At 35.7% G+C, this 24386-nt stretch overlaps 4 protein-coding genes across 8 annotated transcripts; 2 read left to right on the top strand and 2 right to left on the bottom strand.

Annotated features, from left to right (window-relative positions):
• Positions 1-50: 50 nt before the first annotated feature.
• Positions 51-5253, bottom strand: LOC149948882 (WD repeat-containing protein 91). 3 transcript variants are annotated; one of them, XM_090174057.1, is made up of 14 exons: positions 5071-5253; positions 4705-4969; positions 4392-4514; positions 4228-4310; positions 3743-3837; positions 3589-3677; positions 3154-3447; positions 2963-3089; positions 2570-2666; positions 2265-2507; positions 923-1031; positions 742-854; positions 488-682; positions 51-414 (listed from the first exon to the last, which is right to left on the bottom strand). In XM_090174057.1, exons 1-14 carry the CDS (start codon positions 5188-5190, stop codon positions 259-261), a joined length of 2109 nt encoding a protein of 702 aa, XP_090030183.1. In that variant the 5' UTR covers positions 5191-5253; the 3' UTR covers positions 51-258. The 3 variants fall into 3 exon arrangements, with proteins under 3 accessions (XP_090030183.1, XP_090030182.1, XP_090030181.1); XM_090174056.1 differs by having other exon boundaries at positions 2963-3086; positions 3532-3677; XM_090174055.1 differs by having other exon boundaries at positions 3532-3677.
• A 211-nt stretch (positions 5254-5464) lies between these two features.
• LOC149948883 (uncharacterized) lies at positions 5465-7839 on the top strand. The gene is made up of 5 exons (XM_090174062.1): positions 5465-5642; positions 5817-6077; positions 6149-6447; positions 6612-6757; positions 7224-7839. Exons 3-5 carry the CDS (start codon positions 6395-6397, stop codon positions 7472-7474), a joined length of 450 nt encoding a protein of 149 aa, XP_090030188.1. The 5' UTR covers positions 5465-5642; positions 5817-6077; positions 6149-6394; the 3' UTR covers positions 7475-7839.
• Positions 7840-9780: 1941 nt separating this feature from the next.
• trbd (ubiquitin thioesterase trabid) lies at positions 9781-15404 on the top strand. Of its 2 annotated transcripts, none has more exons than XM_090174059.1 (11): positions 9781-9832; positions 10939-11363; positions 11772-12052; positions 12119-12296; positions 12364-12915; positions 12993-13185; positions 13262-13333; positions 13407-13605; positions 13671-14145; positions 14212-14623; positions 14696-15404. In XM_090174059.1, exons 2-10 carry the CDS (start codon positions 11214-11216, stop codon positions 14500-14502), a joined length of 2391 nt encoding a protein of 796 aa, XP_090030185.1. In that variant the 5' UTR covers positions 9781-9832; positions 10939-11213; the 3' UTR covers positions 14503-14623; positions 14696-15404. The 2 variants fall into 2 exon arrangements, with proteins under 2 accessions (XP_090030185.1, XP_090030184.1); XM_090174058.1 differs by lacking the exon at positions 9781-9832 and adding an exon at positions 10452-10651.
• Positions 15405-15604: 200 nt separating this feature from the next.
• Positions 15605-22851, bottom strand: Mgat2 (alpha-1,6-mannosyl-glycoprotein 2-beta-N-acetylglucosaminyltransferase). 2 transcript variants are annotated; one of them, XM_090174060.1, is made up of 11 exons: positions 22647-22851; positions 22497-22567; positions 21603-21980; positions 21332-21530; positions 21166-21263; positions 20869-21099; positions 20725-20800; positions 20552-20641; positions 20455-20489; positions 17155-17244; positions 15605-17093 (listed from the first exon to the last, which is right to left on the bottom strand). In XM_090174060.1, the coding sequence occupies exons 3-11, from the start codon at positions 21899-21901 to the stop codon at positions 16856-16858; spliced, it is 1356 nt and encodes a 451-aa protein (XP_090030186.1). In that variant the 5' UTR covers positions 21902-21980; positions 22497-22567; positions 22647-22851; the 3' UTR covers positions 15605-16855. The 2 variants fall into 2 exon arrangements, with proteins under 2 accessions (XP_090030186.1, XP_090030187.1); XM_090174061.1 differs by lacking the exon at positions 22497-22567.
• Between the last annotated feature and the right edge of the window lie 1535 nt (positions 22852-24386).

A 24386-nucleotide genomic window follows, 5' to 3' on the forward strand; every position in this document is an offset into this window, starting at 1 on the left:
TAAATACAAATTATAAGATTAGTATGAAATAAAAAACACTACACTTTGTTTTAAAAAATGCGTATTTACTTATTATTGCAAATGATTGTAGAATAAGGCAGAAAAAATATATTATGAAAAAAATTTTGATTTGCTTTTTAAATAATATAAATAAATAAATTTGGGGTAAAGCGTTTTTTCCAACTTTTATCACATTGTAAATTTATGTCCATTGTTGCAATGCATAAACGTGTATATAAAGCTATATATATTTTCCTTTCACTGAGCTAATAGCGTTGATATTTGAATTTTGCCATCAGATGACCCGGTTAAACACGTTCCACAGTCGACTGTGGTTGACCAATCAACGGAAACAACTGGCCAACGATGTCCACCAAGATTTAACATTTGCTTAATGTTCTCAGTTTTAGAAAACTGATTTATAATGAACAAATATTAAAGAGAATGTTTAAAATACTTCTTTTGCGCTGTGGAAAATGTTAATTACTTTATAAATTATGCCTCCAGTTGGTCCACACGTCAGTACATTTTTCCCGTTGGTGTCGAAAACGAATATTTTACTCAATGGATTGTATCTATAGTTGGCAGATTGACCACTAACGTTGAAAGGACCCGTGGCACCACTGTGAATTTTAATCTCTGACATTTTTTGACCAGTTTTGTTGACATTCCATTGAATAAACTAATCAAACAGGAAATTTTTACAATAATTCTGCTAATAAATATAATTTATAAACTTACTTTTCCATCAGAACCCATGGAAAAACAGGAAGTTTCATCAGCGCTAAATTGAACTGAAAAAGTTTCTCCATTATGAGCATTCCAGGTTGCAATACAATTAGATGTTCGGAAATCTTTTGAGAAAAGCAAAACAGTTTAAACATTCAAAAATTGAAATCTATCCAACACAGTGAAATATTACCAAAAAGTGAAATTTTTCCATCAGACATTCCAGTCACTAACAACTGGCCATTATGGTTGAAGGCGCAGCAATTAGTTATGATTGGGCTACTTTCAGGTGGTAGTGATCTCTGCAAAGATTTTAAGTCATTTTAATTAAGTATGAAGGGTGTTATCATAAGTGTGTTAGTTCCCTATCTTCGATGTGTTAAATTTTAACTGAGCACCATTTCTATGCCTAATGCACCCTTTTTGCCTAGCCAGAGATCCGTCATAGATAAGGCTGTGTGAGTAGTGGTTTTATGCAATCGAGTTGGGTACTGAGTATCTGAAATTTTTTTCGTCGAGTACAGAGTTGGGTAGGCAGGTAATTGAGTACTCGATTAAGCCAAAAAATTCCTTCTTCGAGTAGTAAAGTAGTTTAGAAAAACGTTCGGGTACTCGATTGAGTTTATATTTTAGGTAGTTTTCTTTAATTATTCATAACGGTATACTTTATTATTCATAACTGTATTAAACTTTATGATAATTCATAACGAATTAACGATTTAAAACTTAATAATTCATAGATAAGTTGACTGATTAGCTGTATTAATCATTTAAACTACTTAATTGATACTTAAGTAACCTAAAACTAACGCTGCCCAAACCTCCATCCAAACTCAAGGAGAAGAAAAGACTGCTTAAGTGACACTCAAAACAAAAACTAAAACTTAACACTAGTCGAACGAGGAATTTCAAATTCGCGCAGTCAAACTACAGAACGATTGTCGAATGTCGACTGTACTTTCTCTGAAAGTCATAGAAAGGATGGGTTAAACAGTTTTTACCATTCAATCATTGTATCACTCCCTTTCCCTCTCTTTCAGTAACAAAGCTATTCTAATAAAGTAATATCAGAGAACGTCGCGTTGAAATTATTGGGGCGGAAACACAAAATAGTAAAATACTCGTTGAATAGTACCTGAACATGATGGCAAAAATAATAACCCAACGAATTCAGCAAGGCAGCTTATTGTATTAGAGTATGTAAATGTTTGATACTCGATAATCGACGAGTATTGCATTTTTCTTAATCGTGTTACGAGTTTGGGTACTCTATGATGGTTGAGTACTCGCACAGCCCTAGTCATAGAACTCGCACATGATAATTGGTCTTTATGCAGCATTTTTCTCTCACAACATCAATAATACATCACTCCACTCATAGCCATCAGTAATTATTTCAACTGACTGAAATTCTCACGGGGAAATGAGCTTACTTTTCAAGCATGAGGAAAATTGGGAGCCATGCTAAAAATCACCTCAACATTGTCATTCTCCCTAAGTATAAATAAATACATTCTTGGTAATCAAAATTGTACTTCTAATTGTTGAGTTCTCAGGTCCCAGAGTAGAAGTTTTCCACAAGCAGTCGTTGGCGTAGAGTTAGGTTTCACAGGAGATACCGTTGAACAAACAAAATGAGAATCGCCTGGATTACAAACGATGCATCGTATTCGTTGATCTTTTAATGGACTGTTTGACTCAAAACCAATTTCTCCCACTGTTTTTTTATCTTTAACATCGTAGAGTCGAATATGACCTGACATATTGCCATGGAGAAGCTTATAGAAATAAAATTAAAATAAATCTGAAAACTACGTTACGTAAATAATGTAAGAATTACCAATTTTTCCCTCTTTGAAGCCCATTCGAGCGATAATATACTAGACCTTGAGACTATGCTAGCAATTGTTTGTGGAATTGGACTAGGTGACCAAACTCTATTAAAATTAAAGAAAATGACATGTATATATAACATCATAAGTAACATAATAAACATAAGTATGACACTTCCTATTCATCCAATGCAAATTTTTAATTGATAATCTGTTTCGCAAATCAAACTAAACAATTTTTTTGTCAACTAAAAGAGCCAGAAGGGACGATTTTCTTGTTCAGAAACTTCCTATTTTGCAATCACTCCACGACAGACTATCATTAACCAAATTCATTCTGTACCATACTTATGTTTATCCACTTATGATAACATGTAAACAAAAAGAAATAAAATTTTTACTTTATGACTCCTTCCATATCAGAACTAGCAGCTATGGTTCCGGAACAATTAAATTTACAGTGAGTAATACAAGCATGGTGCTCTTTGAATTCTTCTTGACTTAGAAGCAACAAAGGTCCTTTATCTTCTAATAAAAGGCGCACATTTTTAATCTACAATATTGTTCTTTAACACTTTTCAAACAAAATTACCATCAGAGGAGGCAGCTTCATTTTCTCTGCTAAGATGATTTGACGCGAGTGGAGTGGGTTCTGGAACGGATGAAATGGGTATCGATGATGCTGTTGCTCTTCTCCGATCCACAGAATTATTAATTTGGGGTTGTTGTTGCATTGCCCTGGCTCTGGCTGTAGAGTCTGAATCCATTTGAGGCCTAACCCTAGCAATATTTCCAGCCGAGCTAGAAGAAGTAGGTTGAGGAATGGTAGAATTTCCAGAGTGAGTTGGAGCCCTTAACTTCGGTTTTACAGCTGATGTTGGTTTGCCTACAATGTAGAAATAGTTATTTTTCCATTTCCTTTGTTTGAATTCACGGCCATAACAAAAAAAAGTGCAGAAATAAGCCTCACTGATTGCAGAATCGTCAATCGTATGCCTCCGTGAAGTACCGTTAGCTTGCCGCCTACCTAGTAAGGGGGAAGTTGGGAGACCACTACCTATATTTCGGATCAAAGAACGCAATGATCGAGATTGAGTTTCAGCTGCTGGAGTTTCCCTGGTAATAATATATACTGCATTAAAATAAAAATAGTGATAAAAAAAAGTAATATTTCGTCTTACTGAGCAATAACATAAAAATCATCCATAAGCTCATTGTGTCTGGAGAAATTTCTTTGGTCCAATTTTTCACCTTCACTTATTCCATGTTGGGCCAACTAAAAATTTAAACTTCAAATTAATATACCACACGTAAACAGGGTTTGTACAAAAATTTTGGATTGAAATTCTAACAATTAATTTTTAAGTCTCATTATCGTTTAACTTTAATATAAAACCCCACTAAATTTTACTTTATGGGAATGAGTGTAGTAGAACATGCGATGAACGCAAGTTGGCCTATTTCAAGGTTAGGTTAGGTTGGGTTGGGTTGGGTTGGGTTGGGTTGGGAGAAAGTACATATTACCCATTCCCATAAAGTAAAATTAAGCCTAAAACTTTACAAATCAAAATAATTTTCTGTAAAAGATCAATCTTGATAAGAATACATTTTTCCTAATTTTCAAATTACTCAATTTTTTCTGACTTTTAAAGGGTTGGTATTTTACTTTTAATTTTAAGGCTTCATTTTCTTCCTTTAAAGCACTCAGATGAAGTAGTTCATCCTCATAACTTAATATAGTTGGCATGGCTAAAACAAAGATGGAAAGATTTCCCTTCGTCAATAAAATTAATTTTAAGACAGGGAACAAAACTAAGTTAAAAAACAAACCCATGCTTTGAAAAACTACGCTTAAAAAATTATGCAAAGATAATAGCATTGTATCTTGCCATTGACGAGTAAAATACATGTGGAATGTAGGGTTTTCTTCGACAGATTTTAAAAATGGAAGGGCTATAGAATAAAAGATTATAATTATCTTTATTTTGTCATTACAGGATTGGGAAAGGCTGGATCACACGGGCAAGAATTTCCCACTTTTTTCTGTAGTCAATTTCAAACACTGTGGAAGGCATCTTGTGTAAATGAGGAAAACAGAAAATTCCTGCTCGAGAGAGGGCACCATAAGAATCGTGTTACTTACCAAACCAGTCTTTCCATTCAGACAAAGTATGTAACTCTGGCATCATTTTTTCAAAAAATTCGTTTAGCTTGTCAGCTCGATTATTATTAATGCATGTTACTACATACATCCTAAATAAAGCTGTTTCAAGTTTACGAGCCGCGTTAGAAAAAGAATGTTCTAATCTACAAAATATTCGTTGATCTAGATGTGCCCAGGTTTCCCGAAGTCCTACTAGGTCGAGGCTGCATATACAACTTGTCAAGTGTTCCACTATTTTATCGGGCTATATTTATATAAACAATATTCAAAGGCATAAAGACAACGATAACTTCTTGTATGTTACTGCAAATTTGTATAATTTACACAAGTAAAAACTAAACTTACCCTGAAACCCTTATCTTTGTCCGCTTTTACCTCAGTATCAAACGCTTTTAACGAAGAAACGAAACCTTTATATAATAAATAATCACGAACTAAATCGTCTGCAAAATTAATAGCGGCCATTTTTAAAAAGAAGTACGACTTGATTTTCAAGGCACGTGCCCTTTCCCACTGACAGAAGAAAAATCAGAGATCAACATCATCTTTGGCTACGTTCAATAACGCTCAGCGCTGAGTCCGCTGAGTAACCGATGTCAGCGGTGTTTTACTGAACGGCAATTTTAGGCTACGTTCAATAACGCTCAGCGCTGAGTCCGCTGAGTAACCGATGTCAGCGGTGTTTTACTGAACGGCAATTTTAGATTCTCGTATTGACGTCACGATAGTAATCGGTGAGTCAGCGAAGTCACCGAAAGATATAGTCGGTTTTTTTGATAGCGTAACGTAATACGCGTAGTTGTAGCTTAAAGGAGAAATGGCGTCGAACGAAATGGTCGAAGTGCTACTTGTAGATAATAATGGAGAAAGCTATTTAATTGCAGTTAGACCAGCTGACCATCAAAGAATTTTAAATGGTATGATATTGTTTAAACTTTCAGTTATGAGTTTATTTTTAATTTATTCCCATGAAGATGTATTCACTTGTGAAACACTAAGCCTTGGTACCAATTGTTTACATTTTCATTGTGTGCATCAAGCATGTGCTTTTTTTAAACCAATATTAATTAATCGAATTATTTATGATACAGATGCGGCCTTTGCAAATTTTTGCCTTGAGTAGGCAAAAACAATTGGGATTAAGCCGCTAAGAAAAGGCACAATGGAAATGGAGAGCGAAGTTCCATTTGATAAAGAAAGCGAAGTTCTATTTGGAAAAGAAAGTGACGTTTCAATTGGGAAAGATAGCAACGTTTCAATTGGAAATGAAAGTTGTAAAAGTTCTTTTGTAAAGAATAAAACAGATATTTTGAATTCAGATGAAGGAAGTGAAATCGATAAAGATTCGGATGGTAAAATCATTAAATTATTTTAATGTATTTTGAGTTTTAAAAATTATTAAGTAATGTTTTTCCAATTACAGTTTCATCTACAAGATGGGACCCCAATTCTACTTTACTTGCCACCACCCTCCTACGCATTGTAACCCGGCCACCTGAATTAAAGGCTTTAAAAGTCGCTCGATGACTTAGGCCTAAGGTGGTGCCTTGGGTATTAGCCTAGCTGATTATTATTATTATTATTATTATAAGTTTATTTGGCACCCACAAAGATGAACTAGAAAATTCAAGAAAAAAAAAAGAAAGTGTGGCAAAAAATTGCCTCAGCAATGAGAGAAAAGGGTTATGTTTGTGATACAAAATTTAGAAACTTAAAAGGAACGTAAGTTAAAACTAAGATTCTGTGAGCATTTACACATTTTGACTGCGTTGAACAACTCAGAAACGTTGAATGCGATTTCAATATCATCGCTGAGCATTTTGACTTCAGTGTTGTTTAGCATTTTACAGCAAAAATGGGGTCTAATAATATTATGTTCCTTATAGCTACAAGAAAGTGAAAGACAAGGCCAGTAAAACTGGAAGAGGAAAACAAACATGGATATATTTTGATGAAATAGATGAAATTTTCAATACAGACCATGCCATTTCACCAGTTAACTTGATAAATTCAATTGGCGAATCATCTTCAAGTAATTACAACTTTTTATAAATGCATTTAAATAACTTTTTTTAAGGCTGGGCGAATAGCACTTTTAGCCTATCGGGATGAATTGTAGTTTTAGAATCTAATACCGAATAGTTAGGCTTAATGCAAATATTACCTTATCGAATATTCGTTGCATAATATATCGAATTATTCGGTTATTCGCCCAGCCTTAGTTTTTTATACTGTTTTCCATTGAATTGCTCCAAATATTTAAACAGTCTTCAATTGAGAGAAAGAGCAATTTTGAGACTGATTCACATCTTCCATTTCTGATCTCTCCCGGATTCCTCAGAGTTGTATCGTCACGAGAGACGAAGTGATATTTTTCAGTGTTGTAATCTTGGTCTGATCAAAAATGGAATATAATCCTGACTCATTTTTGCTTGGTCCTCCAACCGACCCTGGTCACTAAACTTCATGGTTTTTAATGTGGGACGCTTTAATTTTAGAGTCGTCAAGTGTCAGTTCACCATCAATATCTCATTCAGGATCATCATCGTCAATCTCATCACCATTACTTAGTTCTCCTTCTACATCATCCGAAAGGATAGATATAATTGAAGAGGTTGACAAAACCATTCCCATTCAAGAAAGAAAGAAAAGAAAAACGAAAAGGAATGAAGAAGTTCAAGTTTCAAGTTTATTGTTGTTAATTCGTAGTAAATTTACAATATTTGGTTACGGGCCAAGTCATGAGTGACTTATAGCCCGGTTGGTAAATATGCAATTATTTTGTTATCAACATACAATAAATAGAATGCAATAAATGAGTATTTTTTTAAAATAACAATTACCAAACAAAAGTAATAGGGAAAAAATGTTTTTAAATTAGGTCATTTAACAATAAATTTTTAATTTTTTTTTAACCGACGCAAGTGATTGGAGATTTTTTACTTCCGAATAAACTTCATTAAATAATTTGACACCAGCATAGAAAATAGAGAGTATTTTTTTTAAATTTTACACCGGGGTATTTCTAAATATATATTTGACCTTGTATTTCTTATAGCTGTATTAATTTTAAAAAATGGGTTAAAATCACTTGTTGCGTTTTTGTAGATAAAAATTAAACATGCGTTTTTATACACCTGGTTTACGTTTAGCATTTTACAGTTCCTAATTGGTTTGTTGAATGGACCAAGAAAAATGATGAAAATGAGAAAAATGCTTTAGAACAAAATAAAGAGTTAAAAAATAAGACTTTAGATCAAAACAGAGAGTTTCAAGCTGAAATCTTAAAAAGGCTTGATACGAGAAATGATGTTCTAACAAAAATGGTTAATTCGTTTATGAACATGTGATTTGTTGATTAAAAAATAAACTGGTTTTGGTATAAACTTTTTTTATTACTAGTAGTATTTTACAAACTTACAGTGTATCTCTGTGCCTTCGTACCCTTAATGCATCAGAAATAGCTCTTCGTTTATTTTTAACAGTTTCAGGTGCTGCAATCTCCGCTTCTTCGGCAATATCAGCTGTTGGTGGGGCAAGATTAATGTCACCATCATCAATTAAAATAAAATTGTGTAATACACAAGCACTCATGATGACTTCAGAAACTGGAGCTATTAATGACATGTCTAAATATTTTAATCTTCGAAATCTACCTTTCAAAAGAGCAAAACAACGTTCTATCATTTGACGAGCGGAACTTTGACATGAACTGTAATTTTTTTCTTTTTCAGTTAAATGGCCATTATCTTTAAAAGGAGTTATAATGAATAAATCAAGTGGGTAGGCACTGTCACCCAGCAAATGGCCATTGCCAACACTCCTTGACCCATTTTTTAGACACTTGTAGATGGAACTGGAACGCCACATTCTGGCATCATGAACAGATCCGGGCCATCCGGCGCAGCAATCGATGAACATCAGAGTTTCGTTACAAATACCTATATGAACACACGCTATTTAATTTTTAACAACGGTGCAAGCAGATATTAAATTACCTTGTAATAATATCGAAGTTCTCTTCTTACGATTGTAGTAAGAGTGTTTCTTTTCAATTGGCTCCTTAATATCAATATGACAACCGTCTACGGCACCAACGGTTCCCGGAAAATTGTACTTTGATTCACAAAATACCATTGATGTATCCATCGTTTCGTCTGTAGGCCACGTAATGTATTTTTGTCTCATTTTTGATATAATTCTGACAAATTCAATAAATACATAATGCGCATTTCCCTTTGAGAGATCGAAACGATCTCCAATACTTCTGAAAGATTCGGGTGTTGCCAAGAGCCACAATGAAACTAATATCCTTTTATCTATAGCGACAGTGACATACATTTTTTCAGTTGTTATAGCCGCTCCGTAGATATTGATTAATTTCTAATGGAAATAAGTTAAAATTAGTATTTGTTTACGCAATTTTTTCATGTTCGTAGAGGCTTCAATATTCCCTGAAGGCATTGAGCAAGCTTGTGCCAACTGAAAGCTGACTTTTATTCAGCATAGCCTTTACAGAGGTGAACAAAATATAGTGAAAAAATATTAAACGTACTTCAAGAGCAGTCCTGCTCATTCTAAAGTGAGATTTAAAATCCTGGTCTGTGTAATAAGGCACTGTTCTTTCCACATAATCTGCAATTCTCAAGCGAGTGGACCGAGGCTTAGTGTTATTTAATAACATTTTTGCAATTAGCGCGCTTTGTTTCATTTTCTTTGAAAAAGAAGGAAAAGCACTAAAGTCTAAAGCAGCTTCGTCAACAATTTCATCGCTGGCAATTTCATTTATTATCAGATACAAAAGTTTTCTCTTTTTCCGATTTTCTGGTCCAGATAAATAATTTACCGCCATTTTGAAAAACACCGATGACTGAACGAAAAGCGTTCAATAAGTTTTGACGTCAATATGACGACAGAACGTGGTGGTTAAAAATCGGTAAGATATCGAGCTTTCTTCTGCTGAGCTTTACTGAACGTACCCTTTATCAAAAATTGAGGTGCCACTGTGGCCATCTGTGGGAAAAATTCAAAATTATTTAGAAAATGTCAGTTGAAAGTATATTTGTGTAGATAGGAAAGTCATTTTGGCCTTTGGCATTAGTATTAGGTGAGAGTATGTGCAATAATATTCTGTTATGGCGTTTTCCATTTTACTGCTCTCAAGCGCTCTAGATCGCTCTGATCAACATTTATGTTCCATTTGCGTGCTCGGATCTACTCCGATCAAGTTTTACGTGTGCCATTTCCCGCTCTTGGGTGCTTCGAGATCGCCTAAAAGCGATCTACCGATTTCGACAGATCAACGGATCGAGATCGAGATCGGAGCAAATTTTAGCGTGTTCCTTTTAAATTTTTTGCGAAAATGGCACACCAAGACGTGAAAATGCAAGACCAAGACACGAAAATTCAAATTACTAGCAGACGCAAAACAACAAAGCTTTCAGACATTCATTAATATATATGGGAATATGCTAATGGGATGTTCCATTGGCGGTTTTACTACCACCGTCAATTGGGGCAAGATCTATGACGTCAGAGATAGATTCGGAGCGAATCTCGAGCAATAAAATGAAAAACGCTATAAGTTGTCTATGGTGAGAGTATAAAAATTTACATTAAATGATTAGATTCAAATTTTGACAACCTTTCGTGCCAAAAACGAATTTTACGACAATGATTATTGTTTAATCAAGTTCGTTTTATAGTTTTTATCGAAAAATACATTATTATTAACTCAAAAAGTCCATTCTCTCAGGGTTCCCATAAATTCTTGTAGCACCCCGGAAGAGAATAAAAAAAAACATTACAGCAGGCTGCAGCAGATGGGCTTTACTTCAAACGCTTTTAGTTGATCTTGAACATTTTGTTTTCATAAAAATTGGTTATGAATTGATGAGTTAATTGTGTTTACACCCATGTTTTAAAGGTAAGTTAACATTTTAACTAATGAAAGTTACGATTTACCTTGGTAAAATAGTTCTTCACTGAGCGTATGAAGCTTTGTTTTCCTTTATAAATAACCTTGAAGCCCACCAGCCTTTGACTGGAATGCGCGTTAAGCCTTATACCTATTTAATATCAAAAACAGTATTACCTAATAAAGTTTTTCCAATAATATCAATTATTGTTAAGTGTCAATTTTGTCTTTGCTTCAATGAGAAGATAACCTAATTTAAGTCTAGACTAACGTTAAGTTAATTTTTTAATTCTCAGATGTTCCAGAGCATTTCCGCACAATGTAATTGTTTCTTAATTGTAAAAGAGAGACATTCAATTGCTTTTGGCGATAGTTCAGCATTTTTGGGTCAAGATGATACACCTCTGGATCAAAACCATTGACAATTTTGATACTGTAGAGAATGGAACTTTACACTTAGTTTTACTCTGCAAAAAAAGCTCTTCTCCATTAAAATTATAGTTAAAATTTTAACTAATTTTGGGGGTGGGCTTAACCTAGAAATATACCCTCTGTGCCTCTCTGCTCTATCATGAGTGAGGAGGAAAGTAGTAAATGGATTTGCCAATGTTGCACTTATGAAAATTGGCCTAAAGCCTTGAAATGTACCATCTGCCAAATCAGTAGACCATCGCAAGTTATTTGCGAGGCTGCATTGGGTGAAGAACGGGATATATATAAGGTAATATTGCACAAAAAGCATCAATTTCTTTATTGCAATAGAAGTAATGTTGGTGCATATGTCAACGAAACCTACACACCATAAGTTCCCTACAAATAAATTAAATGAAACCCAAAAAAATTCATTACACAAAAACTATTTAAAACCCATGACAATTACAATATATCTATTGACAAGAATTTGGTTTGCATGGAACATGGCACAAATGTCTGAAATAATTGCATTTTAACTTTTTCATGCCTCTAATAGTAACCCCTTGCCTAATATCTTTGCTACACATTCAAGTATAAGGTGAAGGTGTTTCAACCGTTTGCATCTCATTATTTTATTTGTGAAAGTCACCAAGGATTAGGACTTATTACAATAAAAGCCATCGTTACTATTAAAATTATAAAACTATTTCTATAGATGGCGCCACTAATAACGGACTGTGACAAAGCGAAACCCAAAGAAATTGAAGAGCATGAAGGGTCAGAGAGCGGTAGTAGCAGTGCCTTTGGGGTTACTCTGAGTAAATGGCCATGTCCAGTGTGCACTTTCTACAACTGGCCCAAATCGACCAAGTGCACCCAGTGCCTCAATGCTAAAAAACCCAATAATCCTTCCCTCTCAATTCAAGAAAATAAATCCCCCGATCACACATCTGATCAAACTTCGCCAAATAGCCCTAGATCGATAGAAAATGCCAGGTGAGCTTGGGTAACAGAGTAACCTTAAATCATTATTTACAAGTGATCATTATGGATATTTTATAGAAGCTACGTAAGTCCGGCTAGAAGTCCTCAGCTTCAAAATCAGCTAGAAATTGGCCAAACTGAGACAGGCACAACGAGCAGTGTTTCTGATAATAATGACCGTAACAAAAGCTGGACTCGTTCTCTGAAGTGGAATTGTTCCGCTTGCACTTATGAAAATTGGCCAAAATCCCAAAAAGTGTTTATAAAATTTTAGCCTTGCATCTTTGCTCATTGGAATAATCTCGATTCAACTTTTTTTCCAGTGTATTATATGTCATACTATTCGTCCCAGAGATGCTCAGCCTGGAAGCCCAGTTTTAACAGAGAATGAAGAGAATAAGAGAAAACCAATAACCCCTCACAGTGATAACGGAAACTTGCGACTGTCGCCTTCGGGGCGCATTTCACCCTGTAATAATAACAACAACAACATATTAAATTCTGGAAGTGGCAGTCCTGTGGGAGGTAGTCATGCTGCTAGCATCAGAAGAGTTCCATCAAATAGGAGCTTAGATCGAGCTGATATTCAAGTTACAAACTCTTTACCGGGAGTCAGCACACCAGCCATAGCTAATAACTACCTAGAAGAGAGGCGCTTGAGACACATGAGACGAAAAGCCAGAGAAGCTGCGGATTGGCTGTGGCTCAACGCGTGTTTAGCCGCTGTAGAAGGAAATCCTCAACCTATAATTCAGTACCTGTCCTCCGGGGGTGATCCTGCCCGCCAGTTAACTGCTGGTGAGGCAACCCTCCTTGCTAGACCTTCCGCTTTTGATGTGGGTCACACACTTGTACATCTAGCGATTAGATTTCAAGTCAGTCCCCTTTTAAAGGATTTTCTTTATAACACGCTTTGACTTTTTAATTAAAATGTTTTTAATACCCAAAACAGAGGGAAGATCTTTTATCAATTCTTTTATCAAACACTAGCGTGTCACAGCCAGTAGCCAAACGAGTACCTTCGGATATAAGTCGTGATGTAGCGGCCCAAATTACCAGACACCTTGGAGCCTCTCTAAGGCAAAGAAAAGGGGACTTTCCTTGTTATTTCTTCACAGAGTTTGTCACCTTTGCCTTGCCTGCAGGTGTGATAACAACTTGCTCGATTCTCATTATTTCTCAAAAACCATTTTAATTTGGCTTCTTTTTAATTTGGCTTAGAAATAGAAGACTTTCCACCACCAATTCAGGAAAGGTTGTTTGACGAGCTTTTGGATAGGGATGTACAGAAAGGTACATTTTCAGAAAGTTAACAGTTATTAAGAGGAATAAAAACTTATGTTACTTGTATGGTTAATGTTTGAAGAACTTGAAGAGGAATCTCCTATTATTAACTGGAGCATGGAGCTAACTGAGAGGTTGGGGTCAAGACTCTACGCTCTGTGGAACCGTAGTGCCGGTGATTGTTTATTAGACTCTGCCTTGCAAGCGACGTGGGGTGTGTTTGATAGGGACAACACGTTGAGGAGAGCTCTTGGAGACAGTCTTAGTGAAGCAGCTGCAGTGTATTTGATTTTCCCAATTTATTCTTATTAAAATTAGTTTCTGTATTGATAACTTGAATTGGCAGGTTATATCCTCGTTGGAAAGAGGCAGAAACGCTTCAGGCCAATTTACTTCATTTTTCTTTGGCCGAATCTCAGTGGCAAGAAGACTGGGCTGTTCTTTTATCGTTAGCTACTCAGCCTGGTTCAGCTTTAGAACAGATGCATATATTTACATTAGCTCATATACTGAGGCGACCCATAATAGTTTACGGAGTGAAATATGTCAAAAGCTTCAGAGGAGAGGCTCTAGGTTACGCTCGTTTTGAAGGAATATATCTACCTCTTTTATGGGAACCCAACTTTTGTTGGAAATCACCCATAGCCTTGGGTTACACCCGAGGTCATTTCTCGGCGCTTGTACCCATGGAACCTGATTCTGGAGATCCCTTAGAAGCAGGGGCCAACATACGCACCAATGATGATTTGCAAGTGGCGTTTTTACCCCTCATGACATCAGATAGGCAGCTTTTACCTCTTCATTTCCTTACACAAAGCGAAGTAATTTTATAAACTACTTACTTTCCCTCTAACCTATACTGATTGACATCCGTATTACGTTTTTAGTTGGGTCGTGAAGAAGAAATTATAAGGCAGTGGTTGGATTGTTGTGTGACTGAAGGAGGAATTTTAGTAGCTCAACAGAAAATTCCCAAGAGACCAGTTTTAGTCGCCCAAATGCTCGAGGAATGGTTAGATGTATATAGATCGCTAGTACACCATCAAGCTAGTAGGCCAATTCCCAGTCTTTCAAGCTTGCCTCTTCAGCAGCACTCATCAGTCGTGGTTCCATCATCAACCAACATTGATTCTCCAACGCAAGGCTATTCGAGTGACGGAGATTCCGATCAAGAATGAAGCTGAAAGAAGAAAAGCACCACATTATCATTAATATATTATCCTCATCCCGCTAATTTATAACCAAAGGTACACTAGAATGAAAACCCATTATTTTAACATACGCTACTAGGTTATTGTGGTGAGTGTTTCGGTTATTTTTTCCACAACGATGTAGATATTTATTCAACTTTTTCTCTTTCTATATGGAAAGTCCCGTCCATTACACTCCTTGCTGGCAACTTAACTAAGTCCACCACAAAAATCACCAAAAGCGCTTGTATGAGGTTAAAACTCGTGATAGAGCCATTCAGCGTAGCATTTCCAACATTAAAAATTAGGTTGTACATTTCATAGAGGTTCTGCAGATAAAAATTCCAGGTTTAGGTTATTTCGGAGCAAAGATATGAAAAAAATTGCTAGTCTTAAGAAATGTGAGACTGCCTTTAGTGACTCATTTTCAACCTTTTTTTTTTAAAAAATTGTTGTTTACGAAAGAAAATTTAGCTAAATATTTAGTATAGACAACACCGTTTTACTGAGTGTTAAATTTTTTGACTACTAAAAATAGTGATGATAAATAGTTTTCACAAATTTGTAAATAGTAATTATTACTCTTTGGGCAACAGAAATAATGCGCAAGAAAGTTTAATATTATAAATGCCCTTAAAATTAAGGAAAAGTATAAACAATCAAAATCATTTTGGGTTTTTTAATTTTCTTTTAACCTTTTTTTGTCAATACTTAGTGAGCAAAAAAATGTGGATAAAAATGATAAACGCCTGAAAGTTATTGTATGCATAGTTGTCTAGTTTGTCCACTCTGTATAAACAAAGATATATAGCAAAAATTTCAGCGATATAAAAAGTTATAAAAGAATTTAACGATATAAAATTGTAAAAATATTTGTTACATTCTACAGTAAATAGCAAATTTATGGAATTTAAATATTATAAGAATGGAAAAAAGTTGAAAACTTATACCACTCGTTTTATTGAAAAAATTACGAAGACAATGCGCATTTTTTCAGTACCGGTAACCAAAATTCCTGGTTATGTACATACAATTTATAAATTATTTATACCAAGAGAAAAAGTTATTTAATTCAAAATATATAAAATGGGTTGGATCATTTTCAGGGTGATACTTTAAGTCAAAATATGCTTAAAAATATTACAACCACATTTTCTTCGTTTACATCACACAAGACTAATAAAAAACTCTTTGGTCTCCTCCTGACACATACACACACACAATCAAAATTTTAAATTAAATTGATTAATTAGGTATTTTTATTTCATTTAAAACACTTTTCAGTCACCCCAATTTATCCAGATTATAAACAAATATACAGTTTCTTTTATAGCACATTTAAAATTGGCAGTTTTTGGTGCACCAAGATTTGTCTAATTAAATTACAAATTAACATTTGACTAGTAGTAGATTAGGTTTACTTTCATTTCGAGAGCACCTAAAAATGGCACAGTAGACATACGAACAATTGTCAAAAAATAAATTTTTAACCAAGTTTTAGAAAGGGCCCCAAAGCTAAATACAGTTGCCACAAAAAGTAGATAAAACTACAAAATGTACTGGAAAAGTTTTTTAAGTGGGCCCCAACCCCCCTTCCCTCCCTGTTAAATACATATGTCAAAATACACTTCTGTATACAAAAGCACATTTTGGCTTTTAAGGCCTATATATTTTGTTTCCTACAACCTATTACTTTGAAATTTCGTTTTTAGGTTTTTTCCATCTAGATTAGGGGAGATTATACTCTTTTTATGATATTTACACCTTTAAAGCTAAAAATGAAATTGAACGCTATATAAAAATATCATAAATAAGCATAGATATAGAAAATTAAGTTGTAGCGTAATTGCAAAGTAAAAAATATAATTATAATCCTTAAAGAAAAGTTAAACATAATGATAAAATGGGCAATAGAAAAGAAAAAATATAAGGCTTATGATAAGTAAAGATTCTAATAAACGAGTTTCAATAATTTCTGCTAGTGTTTTCAATTTGACTGTTTGAGATTTGCTTTCTCCAATGTCATCGAAAAAATTCACATGCTTGAAGATTCAAACAAGTTTATTTCGAAGCTGAAAGGAACGTGGAAACAAAACTTGCTACAAGGGGGAATTCAAAATCTATAGATTTGTTTCACAATATCAGAGCAATTGAGAGCAGTCAAATGGAAAACGCACAGTTAGACAAAAAAATGGATGAGAATGGCTTCTGTCATCTAAGATGTAATCTTACGCTTCCCTTTATCATGATAAACTACTAATCTAATAGTTATTAGAGCCCACAGCGCGGTTATTGAAACTCGTTCATTTGAACTTTTGATAGTTCTTTTTTAGCTTTTTCGCTAAGTTTGTAGCCTAGGGATGGCACTTACGTTAGGAAACGCGTGCCTAAGGCAAAGGTTAATGTCTCTCTTGTCCCCCCACCCTCCATTGCCTTTGGGCGGTTTCATGGGTCTCGGATGGCCTTGGCGCAAAGTCATTTTGGACGGGAACAGATATCGAGACGAACCATTCAAAATATTAATAACTTTTTTCACTACTTGACTACTTGAACAGTCTTTTCCTTTATGATGCACGCCGCTAAAAATGAGTTCCAATTAACCTTAAAATGTTTTCAGAATGAATTACCTCCTTATCATACCATTCTCCAATATGAAAAACTCTGGGCGCAATTGAAACCATAGCTATTAACGGAGTCGGTAGGCACGAAGAGCTTAAGTGCTGCAAAGACCTGTAATATGTTAAATGTTTTAATTGATGTTGCTCAATTTCATTTAAAATTTAACTGTAAGTGGAAACCTTCAGAATGTATATTTGGTACCCTTAATCTCCAATTCCACCCTCTTGTTAAAAAGTTCCACCAATGGTGGACCCAAAGATTAAGATGCTCTTAAAAGATTCCGCATCATGTCACTGATTATAATAGGCCATAAAAAAACAATTTTGTAGGAAATTTCTCTAAAACCTTATTTACAACATTGAGTCCAACCTCAGTTCTTGCTTTTTCCCGCAATTAATTTTGCTGAAAACCAAACCAAAAACTAGCTCATTTGATGTCATGATATATTTCAAAGAAATGAAATTGCCAAAAACCAAAATTGTGGATTTCAACTTTCATAACAATTTAAAAGTTAGATCAGAAATATACATGGTGTCCACTAAAAAATGAACCAGGGCTAATATCTTAAAATCTGTTTTAGGTATGATTTTGAAATTTTCAAGTCGTATACAAGATGTAGGCGGAAACCTACTTCGAAAATTTCGATGACCTTGAACCATGTCTTCAAGGTCATCCAAAAACTAACTCGAGAACCGTAAGTGTTACAAAGTTGGTTCCAATTAGAAAATTGTTCCACGCGACTTTCTTAGTACCAATAGCTTTAATCTGATCGGATTTGACCAATAGGAAGCCGAGAAATGCTAGATGAAAATTAAGAAGTTCGTTAAGTTGATAACGTGTCGAAAGCGAGTTTCGGGAGCTGATAACTCGAAAGATACTCGTGTTAGAGTAATGAAATTTGCTACACATCTTCAAGGTCATCCAATTTTACAAACTTGAATGAATTTGTCTAGCAAATTTCAATGTAACACAAATTGGTTTCGAGTTATGTTTCAATTTTCATTTTAACGACCTTTGTGATTTTGAAAAACAGTTCCTCGACTTCCTATTGGTCAAATTCGATTGAATCAAAGCTAATTAGACCTACAATGTGACGTGGAACACTTTTCTGATTGGAACCAACTTTCTAACACTTCTGGATCTCGCTTTAGGTTTTGGATGACCTTGAAGACATGGTTCAAGGTCATTGAAATTTTTAAACTAAAGACCCTCAACCTTGTTGAGGATGTGTAGCAAATTTCAGTACTCTAACACGAGTATCTTTAGAGTTATCGTCTCCCAAAACTCGCTTTGGACACGTTATCAACTTAACGACCTTCTTGTTTTTCATCTAGAATTTCTCGGCTTCCTATTGGTTATATCAGGTCAAAGCTATTGGTACTTAGAAAGTCATTGGAACCAACTTTGTAACACTTACGGTTCTAGAGTTAGTTTTTGGATGACCTTGAAGACATGGTTTAAGGTCATCGACATTTTCGCATTAGGTTTCCCCCTACATCTTGTATAAGACTTGAAAATTTCAAAATCGTACCTGAAACAGATTTTGAGATATTCGCCCTGGTTCATTTTTTAGTGGACAACCTGTATAAATATCTATCCAGGGTTGGCATAGAAACAACCATACCAGCTATAGCCACCTGGTTAAATCCGGATATAGCCACTTGAAAAAATCCAGAATTTTTTTGGCTTTTTTAAAAAAAAATTACAATAGGAATATTTTAGTACATTAATAGTTTTTATTTAGAAATTTAGTTTATTTTTTGTTTCATATTTAGAAACCGGTTTACTTTTACCAGTTTTTCGGTAGGTTTAAAGTTCCAAAGTCCGCTGCCTCGCTTCTGTCTGTGCGTCATACACAAAAACTAGGGGGAATTTCCAAAGGAAATCAAAAGAATTCAGTTATTTTATATAGTTATTTCGCTTTATTTGTTTAGTTTCTTATTTACGACAATAACTGCAGACAATTTCTACTTACATAAGTAAAAGGTACTGTTTAAATTTTAGCAGGTTATACCGAAAAAAACGGTTATAGACAATTAAAACCACTGGTCTGGATTTTTTCAAAAAAAGCCGGCTTTTATCCAACCCTGTTATCTATCTAAGAGATAAGTATTCATATCCTTTTACTGCTAATGATATACACATACATTAGGGAAATTAATAAACACGTAAAATTTGGATTATTGAAAGGGGGACATTGGCCAAAATGGACCCAATCGTGCACATTACAGCCTCAGACCCTAAGACTAAGTCCAATATCCGACACAAAACTGAAAATCCATGAGATGCATACCTTTGAGCTGCGTAATTTACGCATCTAAAAAGTATGTTTCCTCCTCAGCCTGACAAGCCCGGCAGATTGGATCACCCTTGATACCAATCAAATATAAATGTCTATTGAGTTGGCAGTGACCCGTTAGTAGGCCAACAACCAGCCTAATTCTCGACTTGGAGAGTGAGATTAATTTTTCTGCTATATGCCTAGAGGGGTCAAAGGGCTTTTTGGCCTGCCTTTATCCATCCATCTCAAGCCAAAGCTTGAGTTGATGGTCAGTCATGAGTTTGGAGATAACTCAGATAAGGCCACGCACTATGCCAAAGGGGATAGGTACAGAGGGTTCTGGACCAACAAACCTAGCCTCTGCTCTCCTTTTGTCCAAGGCATCAGCCATTTCATTACCGTAACACCCCCGGTGGCCAAGAACCCAATAAAGCGGAAACTTATTGTATGTGCCTAGCTCCAAAAGGAGGTTTAAGCAGCTATAGACTAGTTTGGAGATGTTTAACTGGTTAAGAGCCGTTTGACTATCTGAATAGATTTTGATAACCTTGCCGCGAAGCTTCTTTTTGAGACCAAAGTCAACACAGAAGCCTAGAGCAGCGGTTCCCAAAAGGGTCACAGCGGTTCCGAGAATTTGCAGCGTGGCCATCTTTGTTTGTGTCAAGAGTCTTTTAAGATAAGTATAAAAAATGAGTTGGGGTTCCGCCAGAATTAGGTGGATAATTTAGGGTTCCATAGCAAAAACAAATTGGGAACCGCTGGCCTAGAGACACTAGCGCCAAGACCAAGGCTCTCATAAAAGCCATATTTGCTAGTAAAACAATACATTCCCGCACCCGCACAAGAATGTGTCTTAGACCCATCAGTGAACCAGACTATCTCTCCTCTGGCTCAGAGGGTCTTACAGTTAGACCACTCCGTGCGGCTTGGGAGGTAAGTGATGGATGCTGTCGCACCTACTGAAAACTGCTTACAACCTAGATGGATACTCTCAAGATATAATACATACTTCTGGTTAGATTTGTATTTAATGTACCTACCAATCCCAGTTGTAGTCGTCGAATGTGCAAAATTTCTATAAGAGTCGAAAAAAAAAGAGTAATTAAAAGCTTATAAACTTATAAAAAAGTATTTTACATTTGTGCAATTCCTAATTTTGAACCAAAGATCTCTATCAAAAACCATTCCCATATTATGTTTACTGGAAATCCATTTAGAGTATTCAGTCTAAAAGAAATTTTTCACCTTCAGTATGACAATTGAAATTGAAATAGTTAAAAAAAGATTCATATATGTCAAACTTCAATTACATGGCGTCCTAGAGAAACATAATTAAACGATTTAACGTAGGTTCCCATACAAAGCATGCTACATTGAGGGCAATCTCTATTGAAATAAAAATAGTATATAAGCCTTGAACTGCTTTACTTTAAAGAAAGAGTTGCGCTATTTACGTTTTCCTCTTCGCCTGCATTAATTTTAATACGTGAATCAGATCGGGTGAAACATAATGATCTTCCTCAAGAAATAAAAATGGCCCTGAATGGTCTTTGGTAATTTTTACACCATCCATGATATGATTGATCTTCCACCACCAATGGTGTTTAGTTTGAGTAAATTTAGCTTCTCTATAATGTCCGTAAGAATCAGGATAGCGTGCGTTATTGCATCCCTTACGCATAGCGCTAGAAGTAAGCAAATAATATTTAATTTTCTTTTAAATATATATCTGTGAAAGTTAGAAAACTAACTCTATTTTTTTAATATCTCTAGGGCAATCGTTGGGATCATGCCCAGGATATTCATTTGGATATAATTGAATAGAATATGGATAAAATATTTGCATCACCTAAAAGATAAGATAAATACTCAATTAAAATCATAGATATTATAATGTTATTCTATAGGCTTACTTACTTTACAAAAATCTATTTCTTTTATCAAACTATTTATATTATTATCATATAGATCATGACTGAAGACTAGCAAAGTTTGGTTGATGCTTTGCGTTTTCCTGAGAGATTCTATTAGAGCGTATAAATACTGAACTCGATTGTGCACTTGTATAATAATAACCAAGTCATCTGGTTGCAGTTCTCCAAATATCTTTGCATTTCTTGATGGAGGGAAGAAAATTTACAAAGAGATAAAGAAAAATAATTTAGCGTCAAGAGCCAAGATAACTTACCTAACTTCTTGATCTGCATTAAGTTTATGAACAATACGCCGAAGAAGAAAAGGAGAAGGGTGAAGTGTGGCGTTTCTTATTAAAAGGGAATTGGCAGAGTAACTGGTAAAATTGGCAAGGAAGACGGCTACCTCCGCCTCGGAGGCAATAGGATTTTCTTTGGCAAAGAAATCAGAGGCAATGTTGGCCACTCGCAGTTGAAGCCATAGAAATGATACCATGAACAAAAGTAACGCAGTCTTAATAATTTGGTAGGCTCTGCGACGGAACAATATGGCACACAAGTCCAACAAGCCCATTTGTAATGATTCATCTTGTTTCTCGTTTCTCAAATGATAGTTTCATTTTGTTCATATGGGAAACTCTTTGAAAATGACTCTAAAAATGTGACAAAAAGTCATATTTCATAGGTCACGGACCAACACTCAAAATTAACTTCAGAAATGATTTTAGTATTCAAAAAATGTGCGAATGAAAACCATTCATGCGTGGCTTTCTCCTTTGTGTGCTAGAATTTAATAATAAGCTTCAACGAGTCCTATTTTTACTTTTCCTACCTATTATAACTAAGGCATACTATAAAGAAAAATTAATGAAAGTATTAGGCCCCTCCCACAGCAAAGAAGGGTGGATCATAGTCCAACTGAAATATTGAATATAGCCATTTGGAAACCAAATGCAATGTGGGAACTACATGCTCTATAAACTCAATCAAGCATTTACTATACTGGAAAAAAGCCAGCATGGGTGAAGGGTATCAAAGCAGTGAAACAACGTAAAGGAGCTACCAATAAAGGACAGAAAACCTGCGTGGCAGTATTAAATATTAATTGTCAGACATAAAGGTTTACGTGCATCAGAATGGGAGAATAAGAGAAGCAAGAAAAACCCTACCCCCTAGCGATATGCAGGGAAAGCCTTTTAGACCTTGGCCATTAGCTTCATAGATTTGCGCTTTCACAGATCTAGATATGACAAAATAAGCAAAGGGATTCATAATCTTGTTAACTTAAATAAATGCTTATCTAATTCAAAAAGTTTTACCTTTGGAAGTTAGATCAATTGAAGGAGAATTCTTAATTCATTTTAATAATTATTATTGTACTCTCCTCGATTTCATATATTTTTTTGGCGATGCTAACATAGCATTGCTAATTTCCCAATGTTGTCGATCCACTTCGAAAGAGAAACGAGCTCGAGCTAAAGCGATTCAAATTGAAGATTGAACGCCCCTTGCCCCCTTCTACTTCCGCGGTCGGCTATATATTTCTGTACAGTAAAGCACAAAAGTATTTTTCTTTGGGCTGCTCCAACTGTTGGGTCCCAATCAAGAGCAGATAGTATTTTTTATTGGGCTGTTGTTCCAAAATTAATGAGAGCCGGTTATTTTTTTGGTCAGGGGGCAGTGACGGCCCGCGATTAGGAATGCTTCAAAATTCTAAAAATTATTCCCTTGATCCATGGACTGTAAATTTTAGAGGACGAGTAAAGCGTAGCCTTCCCCTGTAGAATTTTGGTTTCCCCGAGCATCAATCACTTCGAACTAGAGAGAGAGAGTCCGTCAAGGTCATTTGTACCACGCATAGAGATAGACTCCCCCCCCCCCCCCGCATGTTATCTGGAAATCTGGCCGACCGAATGAGACGCGCTTTAGTTTTTTTTATGAACTTGAGCGACTCCCGTCAGCCTGATCGGTGAACGGGGCGTAAAATACCTCGGGAATACCGGTCCTCTAAAATTTACAGTCCGTGCTTGATCCCTGCCTTGTTAATTTTTTTTATTTTTTTTATTTTTTTTTAGAAGCTCGTTATGAGCGATTGTAACGGGTGGGACAATTCAGTCCGCTCGTCCATTTGATTAATCAGGTGCGAGATATGTGTTACGGCCACGCCAACGGGGGGATACTTGGGGATAGGGTTGGGACACCCGTGGCGGAAGTATGACAACCACCCGTTGGGGGATTAGTGGTCGTCCTCACACCGCCATCCACAAACTCTGCCTCCCGGACGCCTGGGATTACAGGAGTGAGCCACTACTCCCGGCGCGTTGATAAGTTGATAGTGAGAATCATTGAGTTGGGAATAAATAGAAGGTACAAATAAATCTGGCTAGCGCGGGACCAATTTCGTTCAATATGGAGACTTTTTAAACTATATCGTTCAACCAAGGTTCAACCCATAGATATAGTAAACTTATATAAAGGTCTAGATAAAATATTTCCAAGGGAGTGAATACGGAGGTGACAGCTAGCAGAAACGCGTAATTTCTGCAGGCTATCCTTATAAGGCGCTATCTATCGGTAAGAAAGCTCGTGCTATCGTCGCGAGAGCCATTGTCTTCTGCTTAAAAATTATACTAAAAGTCATCAACAGATGGTGTCTAAAGACTACGGCCTGCGGAAAGGTCAAGCACTTAGTACTAAAATGCTAAGAGAGCTCGCGCTCTTGGTCACGTGCCTTCCTCGGTGTCTGCTAGGTGTCAATTCCGTATTTTATGTTAGGCTTAGACGCCCCGAAATTTATCTAGACCTTTATATACATTTCTTATATCTATGGTTCAACCAGAGATCCTGGCAGTTATAGAGATGCGAAACTCCGTCGAAAACCTGACAAAAAAATGCAAGCATCAGCCGGAAGGAAGCGCCCGTTTCAAGCCGAGAGACGCAAAAATTGTAAACAACGGTAACAATCCTAGGATCTCTGCGATTACTCCCCACGTACAGGCGTCGCTGCGATCGGCAAAAATTTGAAAAAAACTGGTTTGCTTAGGGTATAGGGAGTTTCG

This window comes from Leiobunum rupestre, chromosome 4 (genome assembly GCF_980474605.1).
Source record: "Leiobunum rupestre chromosome 4, qqLeiRupe1.1.hap1, whole genome shotgun sequence".
NCBI lineage: Eukaryota > Metazoa > Arthropoda > Arachnida > Opiliones > Sclerosomatidae > Leiobunum > Leiobunum rupestre.

Coding starts and splice junctions, on each gene's coding strand:
- trbd (XM_090174059.1), top strand. CDS start 11,214: ATGAGTGAGGAGGAAAGTAGTAAATGGATTTGCCAATGTTGCACTTAT. Junction 12,916..12,992: donor ATCTAGCGATTAGATTTCAA/GTCAGTCCCCTT, acceptor TACCCAAAACAG/AGGGAAGATCTTTTATCAAT. Junction 14,146..14,211: donor ATTTCCTTACACAAAGCGAA/GTAATTTTATAA, acceptor TTACGTTTTTAG/TTGGGTCGTGAAGAAGAAAT.
- LOC149948883 (XM_090174062.1), top strand. CDS start 6,395: ATGAGAGAAAAGGGTTATGTTTGTGATACAAAATTTAGAAACTTAAAA. Junction 6,448..6,611: donor TTTAGAAACTTAAAAGGAAC/GTAAGTTAAAAC, acceptor TGTTCCTTATAG/CTACAAGAAAGTGAAAGACA. Junction 6,758..7,223: donor AATTGGCGAATCATCTTCAA/GTAATTACAACT, acceptor CTTTAATTTTAG/AGTCGTCAAGTGTCAGTTCA.
- Mgat2 (XM_090174061.1), bottom strand. CDS start 21,901: ATGGGCTTGTTGGACTTGTGTGCCATATTGTTCCGTCGCAGAGCCTAC. Junction 20,801..20,868: donor ATGCAGGCGAAGAGGAAAAC/GTAAATAGCGCA, acceptor TTATTTCAATAG/AGATTGCCCTCAATGTAGCA. Junction 20,642..20,724: donor ATGTTTCTCTAGGACGCCAT/GTAATTGAAGTT, acceptor AATTTCTTTTAG/ACTGAATACTCTAAATGGAT.
- LOC149948882 (XM_090174055.1), bottom strand. CDS start 5,190: ATGGCCGCTATTAATTTTGCAGACGATTTAGTTCGTGATTATTTATTA. Junction 3,448..3,531: donor GATTGACGATTCTGCAATCA/GTGAGGCTTATT, acceptor TCTACATTGTAG/GCAAACCAACATCAGCTGTA. Junction 415..487: donor CTGGAGGCATAATTTATAAA/GTAATTAACATT, acceptor ATTATAAATCAG/TTTTCTAAAACTGAGAACAT.